The sequence below is a fragment of the Salvelinus alpinus genome, chromosome 9 (genome assembly GCF_045679555.1).
Source record: "Salvelinus alpinus chromosome 9, SLU_Salpinus.1, whole genome shotgun sequence".
Taxonomy (NCBI): Eukaryota; Metazoa; Chordata; class Actinopteri; order Salmoniformes; family Salmonidae; genus Salvelinus; species Salvelinus alpinus.
Genome location: NC_092094.1, coordinates 60,856,041 through 60,874,854, shown reverse-complemented (window position 1 = coordinate 60,874,854; position 18,814 = coordinate 60,856,041). Strand labels below are relative to the sequence as shown.

The following is an 18,814-nucleotide window of genomic DNA, read 5'->3' as shown; positions in this document are numbered from 1 at the left end:
AGCACACATCATCACGGTTAGAATGTACATTTATAAACAGGACCATATATAACCAGTATGAACTTTTCTCGTTACAACCCCCGTTTGTCCTTCTTATACTGTCGCGATTGGCATGTTAATGACAGATCGGTATCGCGATGCATTCTTAATCTAAATTACTATACATTTTGCCGTGTGCAGACCTCCACAGTCAACCTGATACCCCAAATAAACAATTATGGGCACGGTTGACCCCCCCCCCCTGATTTCAATATCTGAGGAAATAAATGTGTTTTTCCCAAGCACATGAGTCTCTCACCTGAGCTGCCACCACCATTATGTACCGTTCATTCTGTCTGGTCCATTTTCCCACCAGTACACCCGTAGCATGAGAGAAGATTGGACGTGATCTCTCGCCATGTTCACTCCACATGCACAGTCTCAGGCCTCATGCCGCACTCCTGCCGCTCGTACACAAGTTGATGGCTCGGACTCAGATCACAGGTAGGAGTGGTGGAAGACAAGGTCGTAGTGAACGCCTCTGTCGCTATTTCTTCAGCCGGTTGGGGGTGGGTTGAGGTTCACACTGTTCTTGGTCAAATTATCTCTCCATGCATTAAGACACCATCTGTGTTCACCTTCACCATAACTTGAAAGAGGACAGAGCAAAACAACAATTTAATTTCTGATTCTGGAAATCCATCTATTCACCGTATGGCAAGTTATTACATTCGCAATTTTCTTAATACCAAAATCTCTAAGACAAACGTCAGAGCATTATAACACACTGTTGAAACCATTTTCCAAATTAGCTCATACTCCCTTATCATATTGGCAACCTCACCACAGAGTTACTGGGTCAGGGAGTTAGAGCACTAACCCTTAGGGAGAAATCCTGACAATGCGGCAGACCCAATCTGGTATCGAAACAAAGTCAAAAACAAGATCGAAAATCTATGTAGAGTCACTATCAACATATATTTTCCTTTTTATATGCAGACTTAACATAACATTTGCATATTTACCAAAGGGCCAGGGCCCCAGGGAACTGCTAATTTCCCCTTTGAACACATGACTCACATCGTGTTTCAAAAACAAACAACACTGCCTGTTAAATCAAAATAAACAAATTATATTAGAATTACAACTCTAACTCCATAAGGAAATAATTGTATCCCATAAGGTAATGGTAAAATAGACTAGAGACAGGTGTCCCTCATTCATATTTTACTTAAACCTCACCTAATGTCTCAGATAAATTCTAGTGAAGTTGATAAGGCCTCACCAGAAAGTCAAGACACAGGTCATTCAACACCATTAAGTATTTTCTTTCCCTTTTCTTTCCCTGTACTTAAGAAACAATTTAACAACAATTCAAACATTTCCATCATTCTGCGCACCCAGTTTAAAACCAAATTAAGAAGACCCCACACAATAAATCAAACACGGTATTAACACCGCTAACCCGTGTGTGTGGTAAACCCTAGGGCAAAAACACAGAAATGGCCAGGCCATACTTATCTGTGAGCTAACTTTACGGCCGAATTCGGATACCTTTATACTTAGAAAACTGAAGAATTTCAATAACTGCTCTCCCAAGACAACAGTCTCGGGAAACATTTCATAGAGAGATGACACCCCATCTTCTCCTGGAAGAGAAAGTGTACATTTTGTTAGCATTCACTATGCTACATCTTAATCAGCAACCCAAAAGTTTGAATTATAAACAAAACTGTCCTCCATCCAATCATTAATCGTTTGTTTTAATCCACCCCGACATTTATGTACTCTTATTTAGCATTTAGACACGGCAACATTTATCTCACCATCAAGTCTAATAATTTACTCCCGTATATGGTTTCTCTTTTCCCCATGATTTTCCGTATCCACCGCACCACCACAATGCCCTTCATGTTCATTAACAAAAAAATGTTAAAGGTAATTTTAGGTTGGTAACCCCAATGCTGTCACTTGACAGAATTGCTTCTTTAAAACTCAAACACTTGCTCACAATATTAACTCCAATCTAGTTTCTTGTGACCCCTACTCCCTCTCGTCAATTCTATAAATCTATTTCATAATAAGACTAAATAAAATGTCTCACGAGATTAAAACCCCCCCCCAAGGTTTTCTGAGTTTGCAAAAGACTGTTTGGCCTGGTCATTTTCATTTGTTACCTTTTTAGAATCCATTTCCCTGTCATTTCACATAGATTCTCCAACCCCAAAATTGGTTCCACTTCCTCCCATGTGAAATTATCCGGGTATTGTTACTGGTCCTATGTTTAAAGACAGGTAGTAATCGTATCATTTTCGATGCTGCCCCTGTTACCTTTCTCAATATAACACTTTACCCTTTTGTTAATTTTGCATATTTCTCATCGTAAGGAATCAGCGATATTTGATTCCAGGCATCTATTAAAAAGTTGTGAGATGTGGCCTCCTTCGTCTCCCTTCACATAGAGACTAGACTGTCTTCTCTATGGACCACTATTGATCAAAACCAAGGCCATACACCACTATTTGAACGTTTCCTCCAAGAGGATTTGCTGCTTTTCCCTTCTTGTTTTTTTCTTACCTTGGCCATTGAAACCACTCGTACGACTGCGAAGTGAGCGGAGTTAGATTCCACTCTGAAAGCATCCTGCTCTATTTCATCCATATTCAAGATAGAATGCTCGTGCACCTCTTTCAGCTTCTCTGTGGCTTTATTAAACTTTTCTTTGAAAGTTGATGAACTTGGAAACTCACTTTTGAGAAAATGGCCTTTGAATGTTTTGGTACTACTATACCCATTCAGCATCGTTCAAACCCTCTTAAGCTTTAGCCCCACCCATCTCATTTAAGGCTTGATCCGAATGTACTAACAGCAGGCAAGCACCCGAAGGAACTTGGTGGCTACTTCCAGACATCTTAGTGAGAGAGAACAGCTGATGATTACTCGCCCTAGCAGAGCTGGTTAGGCTGTTATGTTCTCCAGAGCATTGGTGGTTGCAACTGTGCTGTCAGATTGTCCATTCGTAAAATCAGAGCGTTTCGCGTTCAGAGCGCGCACTGGTCGATGAGTAGGGTTGAACCGAACCTTCTGACCTCACATCGGCAGTCAAGCACCCAAGCGAACTGGCTAACATTGGCTAGCTTGCTAGCTACTTCCAGACACAAAATGAGAGAACATCCCACTCTGACCATTTTACGCATCCTAGCAGAACTGGTTAGGATGTTTTCATGTTAACCTGAGCGTTGGTGACTGTAACTGTGCTGCTGGCAACAATTTAATTCCGCTTTTTTGCTGATGTTTACTGACACCAGCCGTATTCAACGTGTGTTGAGCGTTCGTAAATTCATCAGTTTTGCTGCCCTCTCTGGCACACTCAGACAAAAGTGCTCTGAAATCGGAGTAGATGGCCAGACTGAATTTACGAACGCACCCGAAAGGGTTACTTGCATAGTAGAGTATTTTGTTAAGACATGCAGCTAGCTAGCTAGCTAGGTAAACAATTAACCATAATCACAACTCATGACGTTTACTACCGTAGCTAACCAACCGGGTTCAATGTTAGCTAGCTAACATTAGGCTATAGCTAGCTAAGAAAATGGCTCTGAGATACGAATGTCATACACGTAACATTAGCTAGCTAGCTAGGTAAACAATGAACCATAATCACAACTCATGACATTACTACCCTGCATGAATCTGCAGGTAGCTAACCAACATTAGGCTGTAGCTAGCCAAGCAAATGGCTCTTTCTGACAAAATTGGAAACGTGTCATGTCTGAAAATGTAGCTAGCTAGACTATGTTACACTTATGCATTATTCATGGTTGGACTCCTGTCAGATGCCATGGATGCCCTTAGTTATGAGATCCGTGGAATCTCAAATTCCACTGATTTCATTAATGTCCTCAAGAAATGGAGAGCAACACTTATGCAGTTTTAATACACAACACATTTTTTTTAAAATACATAGACATACTGCCCAGCTCAAATAGACACAAGCGTGCTATTTGGCAGACCAATCCAAACTCATCTCTCAGCATTTCATGATCTCAGCCAATCAGGGCTAGCGGGAAGGTTACTGACTTTGTCTTTGGCTAAACCAACTAGGCTCATATTTGAAATTTTTTATTCATATTTACAGTCGGTATACAAGTTTAAGGCATATGAAAGTTCACATGTTCGAGAAGGCATTTCTGCCAAAAAACGCGTTTTGGTTAAAAAAAAGTTTAAGTTCAATTGTCTCTCCTGTGAAGTAGTGATCCGCTACATACGCCTTATGTCCTTGAAGCGGGTCACATATCACTTATGAATGCAAGAAACAATGCCTTTTTTTTTGCCGACTTTTTCTAATCATAGTCGCACACCTCATGTAGCCTAGCCCACAGGCCTATATGTTTTGATAAGGTTTTTATCACAACTAAAGTGGCCAAATAACTTCTTAAAATGAAGCACTTTAATCTGCTTTACAAGGGGGTTAGAGCCTAACTGGCATACATAAGCAACACATGAGTTGCAAGTTTTTTGAAGATAATTTTCCTGCCTGCCATTAGGCTTCATTCTTGCTCACTGTTTGCACAAGCTGAAGAAATGCACGAGAAAACACTTAAATACATAATAACCTTCTCTTGATGGGAAAATCAATTTTTAGAATTTTTATTTTGAATAGCTGTAAATCCCCAACTGGAAAATTTGTCCCGTTGGAGATTTTTATTTGGCCCACCAAGTTTTATGAGCAAAAATGATATGCATTGCATTCGGAAAGTATTCAGAACCCTTGACTTTTTTCCACTTTTGTTACGTTACAAACTTAATCTAAAACTCATTAAATACAAATGTTACTCATCAATCTACACACACTACCACCCCATAATGACAAAGCAAAAGGTTGACAACTACTGTGATTATTATTATTTGACCATGCTGGTCATTTATGAACATTTGAACATCTTGGCTATGTTCTGTTATAATCTCCACCCGGCACAGCCAGAAGAGGACTGGCCACCCCTCATAGCCTGGTTCCTCTCTAGGTTTCTTCCTAGGTTTTGGCCTTTCTAGGGAGTTTTTCCTAGCCACCGTGCTTCTACACCTGCATTGCTTGCTGTTTGGGGTTTTAGGCTGGGTTTCTGTACAGCACTTTGAGATATCAGCTGATGTACGAAGGGCTATATAAATACATTTGATTTGATTTGACATTTTTACAAATTTGACTATTCAGACCATTTGCTATGAGACTCGAAATTGAGCTCCGCTGCATCCTGTTTCCATTGATCATCCTTGAGATGTTTTTACAACTTGATTGGAGTCCACCTGTGGTAAATTCAATTGATTGGACATGATTTGGAAAGGCACACACCTGTCAATATAAGGTCCCACAGTTGATAGTGCATGTCAGAGAAAAAACCAAGCCATGAGGTCGAAGGAATTGTCCGTAGAGCTCCGAGACAGGATTGTGTTGAGGCACAGATCTGGGGAAGGGTACCAAAAAATGTCTGCAATCTTGAAGGTCCCCAAGAACACAGTGGCCCCCATCATTCTTAAATGGAAGTAGTTTGTAACCACCAAGACTATCCCTAGAGCTGGCCGCCCGGCCAAACTGAGCAATCGGGGGAGAAGGGCCTTGGTCAGCGAGGTGACCAAGAGCCCGTGGTCACTCTGACAGAGTTCCTCTGTAGAGATGGGTGAAACATCCAGAAGGACAACCATCTCTGCAGCACTCCACCAATCAGGCCTTTACGGTAGAGTGGCCAGACGAAAGCCACTCCTCAGTAAACGGCACATAACTGCCCACTTGGAGTTTGCCAAAAGGCACCTAAAGGTTCTCGCAGACCATGAGAAACAAGATTCTATGCTCTGATGAAACGAAGATTGGACTCTTTGGCCTGAATGCCAAGTGTCACGTCTGGAGGAAACCTGCCACCATCCCGAGTGGCGCAGTCTAAGGCACTGAATCTGTGCTAGAGGCGTCACTACAGACACCCTGGTTCGAATCCAGGCTGAATCACAACATGCCGTGATTGGGAGTCCCATAGGGCGGCGCACAATTGTCCCAGCGTCGTCCAGGTTTGGCCTGTGTAGACCTTCATTGTAAATAAGATTTTGTTCTGACTTGCCTAGTTAAATAAATGTTAAATAAATAATAAATCCCTACGGTGAAGCATGGTGGTGGCAGCATCTGTGTTTCAGCGGCAGGGACTGGGAGATTAGTCAGGATTGAGGGAAAGATGAACGGCGCAAAGTACAGAGATCCTTGATGAAAACCTGCTCCAGAGCGCTCAGACTGGGGCGAAGGTTCACCTTCCAACAGGACAACAGCCAATACAACGCATGAGTGGCTTCGGGGCAAGTTTCTGAATGTCCTTGAGTGGCCCAGCCAGAGCCCGGACTTGAACCAGATTGAACCTCTGGAGAACATCTCTGGAGAGACCTGCAAATAGCTGTGCAGCGACGGTCCCGATCCAACCTGACAGAGCTTGAGAGGATCTGCAGAGAAGAATGGGAGAAACTCTCCAAATACATGTGTGCCAAGCTTGTAGCGTCATACTCAATAAGACTCAAGGCTGCAATCGCTGCCAAAGGTGCTTCAACAAAGTACTGAGTAAAGGATTTGAATACTTATGTAAATGTGATTTTTCTATTATTTTTGCAAATGTATTTAAAAAGTAATCTGAAGACCTGTTTTTGCTTTGTCATTATGGGTAATATGTGTAGATTGAGGAGTAAAAAACAAATCAATTTTAGAATAAGGCTGTAACAAAATGTGAAAAAAGTCAAGGGGTCTGAATACTTTCCGAAGGCACTGTATGTAAAAACCCGATTAAATCAAGATTAGTCTGATGGGTGACGATATTAGTCTGTCACTTGAGTTATATATTATCACTTGTGAATGATGCCCAGCGTCAGGCAAGAAACAATGCCTTTTTTGGGGGGACTTTTTCTAATCAAATTCGCACACCTCATGTAGCCTAGCCCACAGGCCTATGTGTTTTGATAAGGTTTGTATCACAACGAAGGTGGCCAAATAACTTCTTAAAATTAAGCACATTAATCCGCTTTACAAGGTGTTTAGAGCCTAACTGGCATACATAAGCAGCGAGTGAGTTTCAAGTTTGGGGAAGATAATTTTCACCATAAAAATGTACTTTTATAATAAAAGTATTGCATGCATAATCGCATTTGCGTTCACTTTTTATAATGGGGTTTTCCTGCTAATGGAACATTTGCGCTTATAGCCTACTGCCATGTGCGCATTGCTGCGCTTGTAATCTGAAGAAATAGCCTAATAGTTGATAAACATTTTAAGCTAAGCGTTGTGATCTGTTGCGTCAGCCGCATTGTGCATTTTTCTTTTTCTTTTATGCTAGTGGTTTTATTAATTTGGGATCTATCACATCTCACAACTGTCCCAGACTATGTTTGGAATATTTATTTCTCTCACATATAATAGGTCAACTTTTGTACTATGGGGGATAGTCGATTTACATAGGCTAGTGCTTTTGCTGTTTGTTAGGCCACTGTCCGCACAAGGCATGGTTTTTTTAGGGTGCATTATACGGCCAGACAAAAGGGGAGGCCGCCGGGAAATTCGAGACATTAGCAAGTGTTTCTCAAATTGTGAATGAGAGACTGATGAAGTCTGTACAGCTTTTTAAAATTGTATTTATTTAACCTTTATTTAACCAGGTAGGCTAGTTGAGAACAAGTTCTCATTTACAACTGTGACCTGGTCAAGATAAAGCAAAGCAGTGCGACACAAACAACAACACAGAGTTACACATGGAATAAACAAATATACAGTCAATAATACAATAGAGAACGTCTATATACAGTGTGTGCACATAAGGTAGGATAAGGGGGGTGAGGCAATAAATAGGCCATAGTGGTGAAATTATTACAGTATGGCAAATTAAACACTGGGGTGATAGATGTGCAGAAGATGAGTGTGCAAGTAGCGGTGCTGGGGTGCAAAGGAGCAAAATAAATAACATGGTGATGAGGTATTTGGATGGGCTATTTACAGATTGGCTATGTACTGGTGCAGTGATCTCATTGAGCTGCTCTGACGTCTGGTGCTTTAAGCTAGTGAGGGAGATATGAGTCTCCAGCTTCAGTGAATTTTGCAGTTTTTGCTTGCGCAACAAACTAAGCAGAGCTCATGCCTTTCAAGCCACTTTTTTCAAATCATCATGTAGCCTTGCAATTATTAAAAATCAATGTTTGTAGAACTGCATCTATATTAATAACTAAATTAAGCATATTGGTGTACCTGTTTCTTTGTTAACTGCTCAATGCTGAATAGCCAAATGTGCACACTCCCTCTTCATACTTTAAAATAATGCCATGGAATTGTAAGCAAATCTTGTCTGCCAAATGAACTAGTGTAGCCCACAGCCATTTAGCATGGCCAGATCAGGACCTAACATAAGGACCTCAGAGTATGCTATTCTGTTCTTCATATCATGTTTCTTTAGACCTGTCGAAAATAAATAATGCATTTATTGTGAAGGTGTAGGCTGTATTACATGGATTTATTATACTTTTTAAAAAATGTAGTTGTTCCAAAGGTCTGCATCAGTGGAAGCCAGGAGATGCTGAATGTGTTTGTTAATTAACTAAATGTAGTGACCGCCCCAGCCATAGTAGGAAGTATACGTTTTTACACACCAAAGTAACAACACAGTGTGATCCAAGACTTAGTTGTAGTCACGATCTGGTTACCTATAACTACAAACATATGTTTTGTGTTTTTACATATTAACTTATTTCCGGATATCTTCGGGAACTACCCACATTGCAATATTTCTCAATGTCATATGGAGAACTAATGCTACTTAGCTAGTTCAAGCTGGCTGACGTTACATTCCAAACCAAGTATTGGCGCTGGTGAGCTTCTATGTACATCCACGATGAAGACATCATATAAATTCATGCGAAAAACTGCATCTGCTCTTCTCCTGTGCGTTTGGTACTGTTAGTCGAGCGAGCTATTGAGTGTTGTAGTAGTAGCTAGTTTTCATTTCAGACCTAGTAGGTTTTTTAAAAGCTAAATATGCCAAGGAGGTGTGGTGTTGCTGGGTGCAGTAATACCCACAAGGAGAAGCTAGCTTTGAAGTGGGACTGTTTTTTCCGTTTGAAGGAATCTCATTTGAGTAAGGGAAACCGCAGGTGTGTTTACTGGATAACCCCAGAGGATTTCAATATCTATAACCAGTGGAAGCAGGATTCGGAATGAGACTGTCTGAAACCAAGTTCTGTGGTGGGCATGAAATGCCTGTAACTTCGGTTTCCTACCGACCTACCCTGTAAAGTTACATCATGAGTGTCAGCAGTGAAGGAGATAAACCGGGTAAGTTCAATGTGGTAAACCGCTAATATAGCTAGCTATACACTATGCCTAACTGATCTAGCTATGTATTTTGTATAAATTGTCTAACTAACATTTATAGATATATCTAGCTATTTAACATTTATCATAAGGTTTCTACCTGTATACTAGAAACGTTACAAGTACAGTGGTTCGTCCTTTAAAAGTTGCAGCGTACTGCGGCGGATCTGGCATGGTGCCGCAGAATTCTGTCACAAGTTATTTAAGTGTGAACCACTGGTACCAATAATGCTAGTTAGTGCTAGTTTGAACACCAGAGGGAATCTTTGAGAAGCATTTGATAGCCTTCAATAGTGGCTGTACTAAAGAATGTAAAACCTTTTTTTGTAATAACATAGTATATGGGACTGAATTTAAGAAATCTTGCTTAATTAATTTGATATTATGGTGTTTCTATTCCACGAAACCCCTCTGGGTTTCCGTTAGGATGGAACTTCAATATGCTCTTTAAAAAAATAAGATCTACACCATTTTTAACAGCACATTACTCAACACTAGTGAGACTCATGTCGCCTACGGTAGGCCAACAGTGTATCGAAAAGTATGACGTGACTCTCCGCTAATAATTACATATAGGGGATTGGAGGATATTTCTGTAATTCAGTGATATTTATTCCCGTAGTAATTCGTTATGGATCTATAATTAAATAAACATCGGCATTTTGCAAGAGTATTTTTATCATTACTTTATTAACGAAAGCATAACATTACTAGTTACATAGTTTTCATTTGAACGTGCAGACTGACACTAAGAACAGTGGGAACGTTTCCCTAGTCAGCGCCATTATTAGTGCAATGCCCCTTAAAGTCCACCCCCACCCCCCTTCTCGTCCTCCCTTCCCCATGGGCTAGGTCATCCTGCGGCCCATCTCGTTCCCTCTGCTCTCATGCCTTGAACCTCGCACGCTTTCAGTGGATACAGCTGGAGAGCTGCAAGGCAATACCATTGTGAGCCACTCGGGAGCCATCACCAATATGACGTCCTGCTAATAACAGGGTTAATAAAATATCTGAGAATATCCAAGGGGCTTTTATATAATTCAAAATTAATAATAATTGCTTTGTTTAAAAAATTACTATTTTAGAGATTTCGTTTTCAAATAACGTAAAATGAGCGAGGAAAAAGGCTGTTCTTGAACATAGGGTGAGACATTGTTACTAATTTGGAAATAAAGCCAGTTTGTTATTTAGTATTATTTATGTTTTTAGAGGGAGAGAAACCAAAAAACCTACAATCATCTCATGGGTATCTGTCGAGGGCGGCATGGGTATTGAACCAGCATCTGTAGCAACACAGCTTGCACTGCTATGCAGTGTCTTAAACCGGCGCGCCACTCGGGCGCTGTACAACGTGACTGGTCGGGAGTAGGCTGCAATACTACAGTAAGAGCAAAGTAATAGAATAAAAAACAGTGTAACAGTTTTAGTAAGTCATGCACAATTATCAGTTTCTATTTAGGTTTATGTTGCCCATTCATTGTCAGACACAGTAGGACCCAAAGGCAAAATCAGTGCTCTAACTCCCCCTGGCCTCTGGAGCAATGAAGTGGTGATGCAGGGTACCGTACTAAACCACAAATTACCTCTAAATCCCGCAGCATAATCACAAAATTCTTAGTGGAGCAACCACTGTAAGCCTACACTGCCTGCAATGTTTTTGACCAGCTAACTTAGCTAGTGTCATAGCCTCTCTCTCTCTGCTAGCTAGCAAGCTTATCCAGTTTGTCAATAATTTTGTCAATCACATCATTTCCCCTCATGATGCCATCTATTTTGTGAAGTGCACCAGTCCCTCCTGCAGCAAAGCACCCCCACAACATGATGCTGCCACCCCTGTGCTTCACGGTTGGGATGGTGTTCTTCGGCTTGCAAGCCTCCCCCTTTTTCCTCCAAACATAACGATGGTCATTATGGCCAAACAGTTCTATTTTTGTTTCATCAGACCAGAGGACATTTCTCCAAAAAAGTACGATCTTTGTCCCCATGTGCAGTTGCAAACCGTAGTCTGGCTTTTTTATGGTGGTTTTGGAGCCGTGGCTTCTTCCTTGCTGAGCGGCCTTTCAGGTTGTCGATATAGGACTCGTTTTACTGTGGATATAGATACTTTTGTCCCTGTTTCCTCCAGGGTCCTTGCTGTTGTTCTGGGATTGATTTGCACTTTTCGCACCAAAGTACGTTCATCTCTAGGAGACAGAACGTGTCTCCTTCCTGAGCGGGATGGCGGCTGCGTGGTCCTATGGTGTTTATACTTGCGTACTATTGTTTGTACAGATGAACGTGGTACCTTCAGGCATTTGGAAATTGCTCCCAAGGATGAACCAGATTTGTGGAGGTCTACAATTTTTTTCTGAGGTCTTGGCTGATTTCGTTTGAATTTCCCATGATATCAAGCAAAGAGGCACTGAGTTTGAAGGTAGGCCTTGAAATACATCCAAGGTACACCTCCAATTGACTCAAATGATGTCAATTAGCCTATCAGAAGCTTCTACAGCCATGACATCATTTTCTGGAATTTTCCGAGCTGTTTACAGGCACAGTCAACTTCGTGTATGTAAACTTCTGACCCACTGGAATTGTGATACAGTGAATTATAAGTGAAATAATCTGTCTGTAAATAATTTTAGGATAATGTACTTGTGTCATGCACAAAGTAGATGTTCTAACCGACTTGCCAAAACTATAGTTTGTTAACAAGAAATTTGTGGAGTGGTTGAAAAACTAGTTTTAATGACTCTAACCTAAGTGTATGTAAACTTCCGACTTCAACTGTATATTTAATGGAAAAGAGATGTATGTTTCTGAACAATGCATCATGCTGCATTGTTGACAACATGAACGAGCGGTGCAGATTGCGATTCGATTTGAGCAGGGCGTGCCTCCCCACCCGTTTTGTTACACTTTTACAGTGTTAGTTTAATCAGCGGTTGTACAATATGATACAAAAATCCCAAATTATATGACTACTTTCTTGTGTGCGTGCATGCGTTTGTACTGCTGTATGGGTACTATAATTAAATACACGTTGAATTTAACTGATCCTGCTGTATTGTCCTTTTAGTCTGTGATTTGAGGCTTTAATAAAAAATATATATAATTTTTGTGTGTTTTCAGGGCAGGCAGGAGGGTGTCCACATCGACCCCTGGGAGGATACTGACTACAGCATCTATAAGGTCACAGACCGACACGGCTTCCTGCAGTAAGTTAACATGACAGCTCCGAGAGTGTTCACCTCTCTTCTGGAGCCAGGGTTCACCCCAACCATGTGCCTAGGTTTAAGGCTTCAACCTTAGCAGAGTACTGGGTTTAGAGTACACACACACAACATGCACATGGGAGGAGAAGAGAAGGGAAGCCTTAAACCGCTGTAATGAACGCACCATTATCCACTGACTCACCTTTTGTTTGTGTCTTTCTCCTCAGCGAAGAGGAGCTGCCGACTCCGAGTGCAATTGAAGAGAAGGTATGTACTGCTGATCACCTTTGGGTTGATTGATTGATTTGTTTATTTCTTCTGTCTTCCCTTCAGCAAAAGCATCAGGAGATAGAGCGGGTGGAGAAATGGCTGAAGATGGTCAAGAAGTGGGACAAGTACAGGAACAGCGACAAGGTGACCAGTGCTGACTATACGCACCACAAACACCTCCTCAGCCCTCTCTCCTCTCTCTCTCTAATTTGTTCTTTGCTTCCCTTTTTCAATCTCACTTCAATCTCCAGTCTTATAATTTTTGGGATGGAGGGGGAATCATTAGTTGTAGTTTTCCTTTTTCCTCTTTTAGCCCTTGTGTCTTTCTTTAGATGGTAGAGATAGTGTACTAGGGGAACCTCCTCTTTATTGATCACACCATCTCTACTGATATCTACTCTCTCTGGTCTTTCTCTTTCTGGGCCTTCAGTCTGGTCTCTTTAGAAGGTGAAGCATGTTTAAGGCAGTCTTTATAGCTCTTCCTCTCTCTTTCTCTGGTCTCTCTGTTTCTTTGGTCTCTCTCTGCCCATCTATAGATGGTGAAGCGTGTGTACAAGGGAATCCCCCTCCAGTTGAGAGGCCAGGCCTGGGCTCTGCTACTGGATGTAGAGAAGGTGAAGCAGGAGAACTCTGGAAAGTATGAGGTGAGCACACTATAGAATTAAACTCTTTCTCCCTTCATCTTGCGGTCTTATAGGCTTGGTGGACTGTTTGTTATATTGCTATATTCCACACCTATCCACATCCTTTCAGATCTACAGAAGAGCCTAGGGGTAGGGGCTAGGGGTTGATTTGGGATTCTGCGGAAGGGTAGCTCTCCTGGAGGAGAGTTGGCTACCCCTTGTATACAGCAGACCTGGGTTTAAATAATAATAGGGTATTTCAATTACTTTGAAAGACATTTGGAAGTAAGTATTTAGGTTTTGGATTTATTTGAAAAGAGAAGTAATTGAATTTTAGAATGTATTTGGAAATACACTTGGAAAGTATAAACTGACTCAAGTACACTCCCATGCTTTTAACCCAGGTCAGTTTGGTATTGGTTTAGTATTTGAAATAATGTATTTGAAAATACTTTCAAATAGTATGGTATTTTTAGGAAAGTTCCAATAGGAGTAGTTGATTTGGGCCACATTATTTCTGAATACTCAAATACACATGTATTTGAACCCAGGTCTGGTATACAGTAACTGATGTTATTCTGCTTGGTTCCTTTATGGCCAGACTATGAAGGAGCAGGCCAGGAGTTTCTCTACAGAGATCAAACAGATTGATCTGGATGTCAACAGAACCTTCCGGAACAACATCATGTTCATGGAACGCTTTGGAGTCAAGTACGTCATACTCATAGTTATCACCCTAAAGCCACTAACCAGGGCTGTAACAAAGCATGCTATTGGTATATCATGAATAGGGTTGTACGATTCTGGAAACTTTCTCAGGAAGTTTCCAGGTTTTTCAGAAATTCCACTTGGAAGATTACCGGAACCATGAGGGAATAAGCAGGGAAAACCCTTCAACCAGAATTTCGGAAAAACCTGTGAAATTCCTTGGAATTATTGATTATTATGCAAATGATGTTGTTCATGGGCTGTTTCAGAGTCAACTGAGACACCTGCTACTGCTACACCATCAGGCACATCAGGCCTGGGCAATTACTTTCCATGGAGGGCCACATAAGAATATAATTTTGCCATCGCGGGCCAGAATCATATCAAATAAAAATGTATTTGTCACATACACATGGTTAGCAGATGTTAATGCGAGGGTAGCGAAATGCTTGTGCTTCTAGTTCCGACCATGCAGTAGTACCTAACAAGTAATATAACAATTTCACAACAAGTAATATAACAATTTCACAACAACTACCTTATACACACAAGTGTAAAGGAATGAATAAGAATATGTACATACAAATATATGGATGGCCGAACGGCATAGGCAAGATGCAGTAGATGGTATAGAATACAGTATATACATATGAGTAATGTAGGGTATGTAAACATTATTTAAAGTGGCTAGTGATACATTTATTCCATCCAATTTTTCATTATTAACGTGGCTAGAGATGAGTCAGTATGTTGGCAGCAGCCACTCAATGTTAGTGAGGGCTGTTAAACAGTCTGATGGCCTTGAGATAGAAGCTGTTTTTCAGTCTCTCGGTCCCCGCTTTGATGCACCTGTACTGTACTCGCCTTCTGTATGATAGCGGGGGGAACAGGTAGTGGCTCAGGTGTTTGTTGTCCTTGATGATCTTTTTTGGCCTTCCTGTGACATTCTGTGGTGTAGGTGACCTGGAGAGCAGGTAGTTTGCCCCCAGTGATGCGTTGTGCAGACCTCACTACTTTCTGGAGAGCCTTACGGTTGTGGGCGGAGCAGTTGCCATACCAGGCGGTGATACAGCCCGATAGGATGCTCTCGATTGTGCATCTCTAAAGGTTTGAGTGTTTTTGGTGACAAGCCAAATTTCTTCAGCCTCCTGAGGTTGAAGAGGCACTGCTGTGCCTTCTTCACCACGCTATCTGTGTGGGTGGACCATTTCAGTTTGTCCGTGATGTGTACGCCAAGGAACTTAAATCTTTCCACCTTCTCCACTACTGTCCCGTCAATGTGGATAGGGGGCTGCTCCCTCTGCTGTTTCCTGAAGTCCATGATCATCTCCTTTGTTTTGTTGACATTGAGTGTGAGGTTATTTTCCTGACACCACACTTCGAGGGCCCTCACCTCCTCCCTGTAGGCCGTCTTGTCGTTGTTGGTAATCAAGCCTACCACTGTAGTGTCGTCTGCAAACTTGATGATTGAGTTGGAGGCGTGCGTGGCCACGCAGTCATGGGTGAACAGGGAGTACAGGAGAGGGCTGAGAACGCACCCTTGTGGGGCCCCAATGTTGAGGATCAGCGGGGTGGAGATGTTGTTTCCTACCCTCACCACCTGGGGGCGGCCCGTCAGGAAGTCCAGGACCCAGTTGCACAGGGCGGGGTCTAGACCCAGGGTCTCGAGCTTAATGACGAGTTTGGAGGGTACTATGGCGTTTGGAGGGTACTATGCTGTCGATGAACAGCATTCTTACATAGATTTTCCTCTTGTCCAGATGGGTTAGGGCAGTGTGATTGCGATTGCAGGATTATACATCATGTATATGACTGTGTTGACAGATATATCTACTGTAAATCACATCCAGATATGCTACTTATTTTACTTTTTTAACATGCACAGAAATAAACCACATCCATGTTCTCATTTTGGCAGGTATTTTCATTATTAAACATGCAATGGACTACACAGAGGGAAGAGTATTCTGTGCATTCAGCCCCACGGACAGAACTCTTGTCAACGGGTATGCACAAAAACACAAGAAAGAGAGAGAGCTAAACATTACATTTAAAATACTCAATCAGTGTGACGAGTGCAGTCTCTGATGGGCATTGACTAGAGCAGTGAAGTCAGGTACATTTTCTGATGTTGCTATGCACAGGATTGCTGAGAGGTGAGAGTCAGTAAGAGTTGATCTGTGCCTTGACTTGTTATATTTCATCACGGAAAATGTCTGTTCACATACATAGGTTGACCCAAACAGTACAAACATCTTCTGAGCATGACTCCTAATCTTTGGAAAATTTTGTTCATCGAGAGATGCATAGTTCTCCAATCACTGCATCAGACTGAAGATTGATAAGCTCAAGTTGCAGGTCAGTGGGATGTTAACCGAATTGATAGTGAAAGGAGAGGAAACCAACAGCATTTCATTTTCCAACCCTTTGAAATTCTCAAAACGACGATAAAACTTACCGTTCAAAGCACGCAGCAGCAATGTATACTTCCACTGGTCATCTGATAGGGAACAGACTAGTAGTGTCGGAAGGTGGGTGAGATTGTTGGCTTCTACTTGGCGGGTCAGGAGGAGTAATTTTCCCTTGAAGGCTGTACATCAATGCTGTACATCTGATGTGCAAAAAGGCCCTTCCCTTGTAGTTTGGAATTTATTCCTGAGGGCCATGATGTCCATGGTGAAGGCAAAATCAGCCAACCATTCTTTATGTTGCAGTTGAGGGAAATTTTCCTTTCATTTGCAGAAACTCCGCAATCTCCGACTTCTGGTCCCACACCCTTTTTAAGCACCTTTCCCAAACTCACCCATCTCACGTTTGTGTGGTAGAGGAGATCTGCATGACCCGACTCTGTCTCTTCCAACAGTGAAACAAACTGCCTGTCGTTTAAAGATTTTGCTCTTATGAAGTTTACCACTTTAGTGACTGTATCCACAACATGGCTCGTTTTCAGAACACATTTACAGAGCACCTCCTGATGAATAATGCAATGCAGGAAAATACTTTTCTGATCTGGGTTCAGCTCAGCTACTTGATCTTGTGTCCTTTTCAAAACGCCAATTTTTTTCGTCTCGACAGGGAAACATTTTCAAATGGCTCTTTCTTGTCGGGGCAAAGTATTGTCAATTAAACATTCTTTAATGAATCTCTGAGATTCAGACCAATCGCAATAACAACCCTAGCCAGTGTTCCATCCCTAGAGCCTTGTTGCATAACTTTTTCCCCAACCTTTGACCCCATTATGTAAGTGATCAAGGTTAGCTTAGCTTTCATATTTTGTCTTTGTCTCACTGGCTCCGGCCTGTGGTTTGGTTTGGTGTCTCTAAAACCCCAACTGTTTTGGTTCCCCTGCCTCTCATGTCCATGTCTGACTTCGCTAAGTCTCCTACAGGTCTGAACTCAGACCCCTAACCTTGACACACACACACTCATACGCACTCACATGTTTGTTTTACTATCCTTGTTGGGAATCAATTGTTTGGTCCCCATCAAAATCCTATTTTCCCTAAACCCTAACCGTAAGCCCCTAATTGTAACCCTAAACCCAATCCCGATTGCCTCGATCACACCGACGGCGTCATTGCACAAATTTGTACGTAGAATCTGGATATGTGTGCAACAAAAGTTCAACATTCACCTTCTGCTACCATTTGTGTTAAGCCGTCTGCCCATTCAGTTTGACGCATACGTTCGATAAATCCAACGTATGCACCACACAGAACACACTGGAACTGCCTCTGCAACGCAATGCTGCAAGGCAAACGCAGCGTTCCGTTGGAAATTAATGTACTTCTGGTCTACCAAAATGTAATGACGCTGTCGGTGTGATCGAGGCATAAGCCTAAAATAGCCTTTTTCCTTATGGAGACTGGCAAAAATTCCCATTTGTTTTACTATCCTTGTGAGGACTTGAGTATGTGAGTGGTCTGCTAAAAACTTCACAGAAAAAGAAAAATGTGACTCCAAATTCGCTCCATTCATTAAAATCACCATTTAACCAACACTCGTCTATTTGTGTGACTACCTGGACCTGCCATTTGGTTGTGAAGTATTGAAACCAAACCATGTGATTTGAATAAAGTATTTTTATAAATAACATGAAAAGAAGCACTCACCATTTCAAATAGGCTATATGTCATAACTAGTAGAAAGAGGAGGAAGGGAAGCGCTACTAATGTACACAATAGTACATGTTGGTAGACAGAAGGTGCTCTTTGGTAAAAAGGGGTAAATTGGTCATCAAAAAGAAAGGAGGACCAAGGCACTCTTCATATAATTAATTAAAATGCCTTTGTTAGTATGGCATGTTCAATAGAAACAACGTTTTTTTTAAACCGATGCGTTTTGGCTGCATGGCCTTTGTCAGGGAGTACACAAAAAAAGGGAATACAATGTCCTCTTAACAGCTTTTCCAATTAGCCCTAATTGGAAGAGGGAGTGGTTACAAAATTGATTGGACACACCTAGTAAGCAATACTATACACATTAAAAGGTGAAATACTGTAGCTATGTTATCATAAAAATACAACTCCAAGCTAGAAGTATCAGAACACTAAAAGGTAGTTCTAAACTTAAATATGACTAGGAGAAGTGTCAAGAATAAGAAAGCAATATATTCCATAGTACACTAGAACATAGCAAAACATGAACAACAACAGTCTAAA

At 41.5% G+C, this 18,814-nt stretch overlaps 1 protein-coding gene across 4 annotated transcripts in view; it reads left to right on the top strand.

The window, feature by feature from the left end:
- LOC139530433 (uncharacterized) overlaps window positions 1-18,814 on the top strand; it is a 102,785-nt gene that overhangs the window by 37,532 nt on the left and 46,439 nt on the right. For 3 of the 4 annotated variants that reach the window (XR_011666030.1, XM_071326841.1, XM_071326842.1), the window contains 5 exons: window positions 12,470-12,555; window positions 12,780-12,819; window positions 12,886-12,966; window positions 13,359-13,466; window positions 14,047-14,156. Coding sequence is in view for 3 of the 4 variants with exons in the window: in XM_071326841.1 (XP_071182942.1) it covers window positions 12,470-12,555; window positions 12,780-12,819; window positions 12,886-12,966; window positions 13,359-13,466; window positions 14,047-14,156 (425 nt within the window). In the remaining variant the exon portion in view is untranslated. Of the gene's footprint in view, window positions 1-12,469; window positions 12,556-12,779; window positions 12,820-12,885; window positions 12,967-13,358; window positions 13,467-14,046; window positions 14,157-18,814 lie in introns of those variants that run through there. The other variant, XM_071326843.1, reaches the window with a different exon arrangement.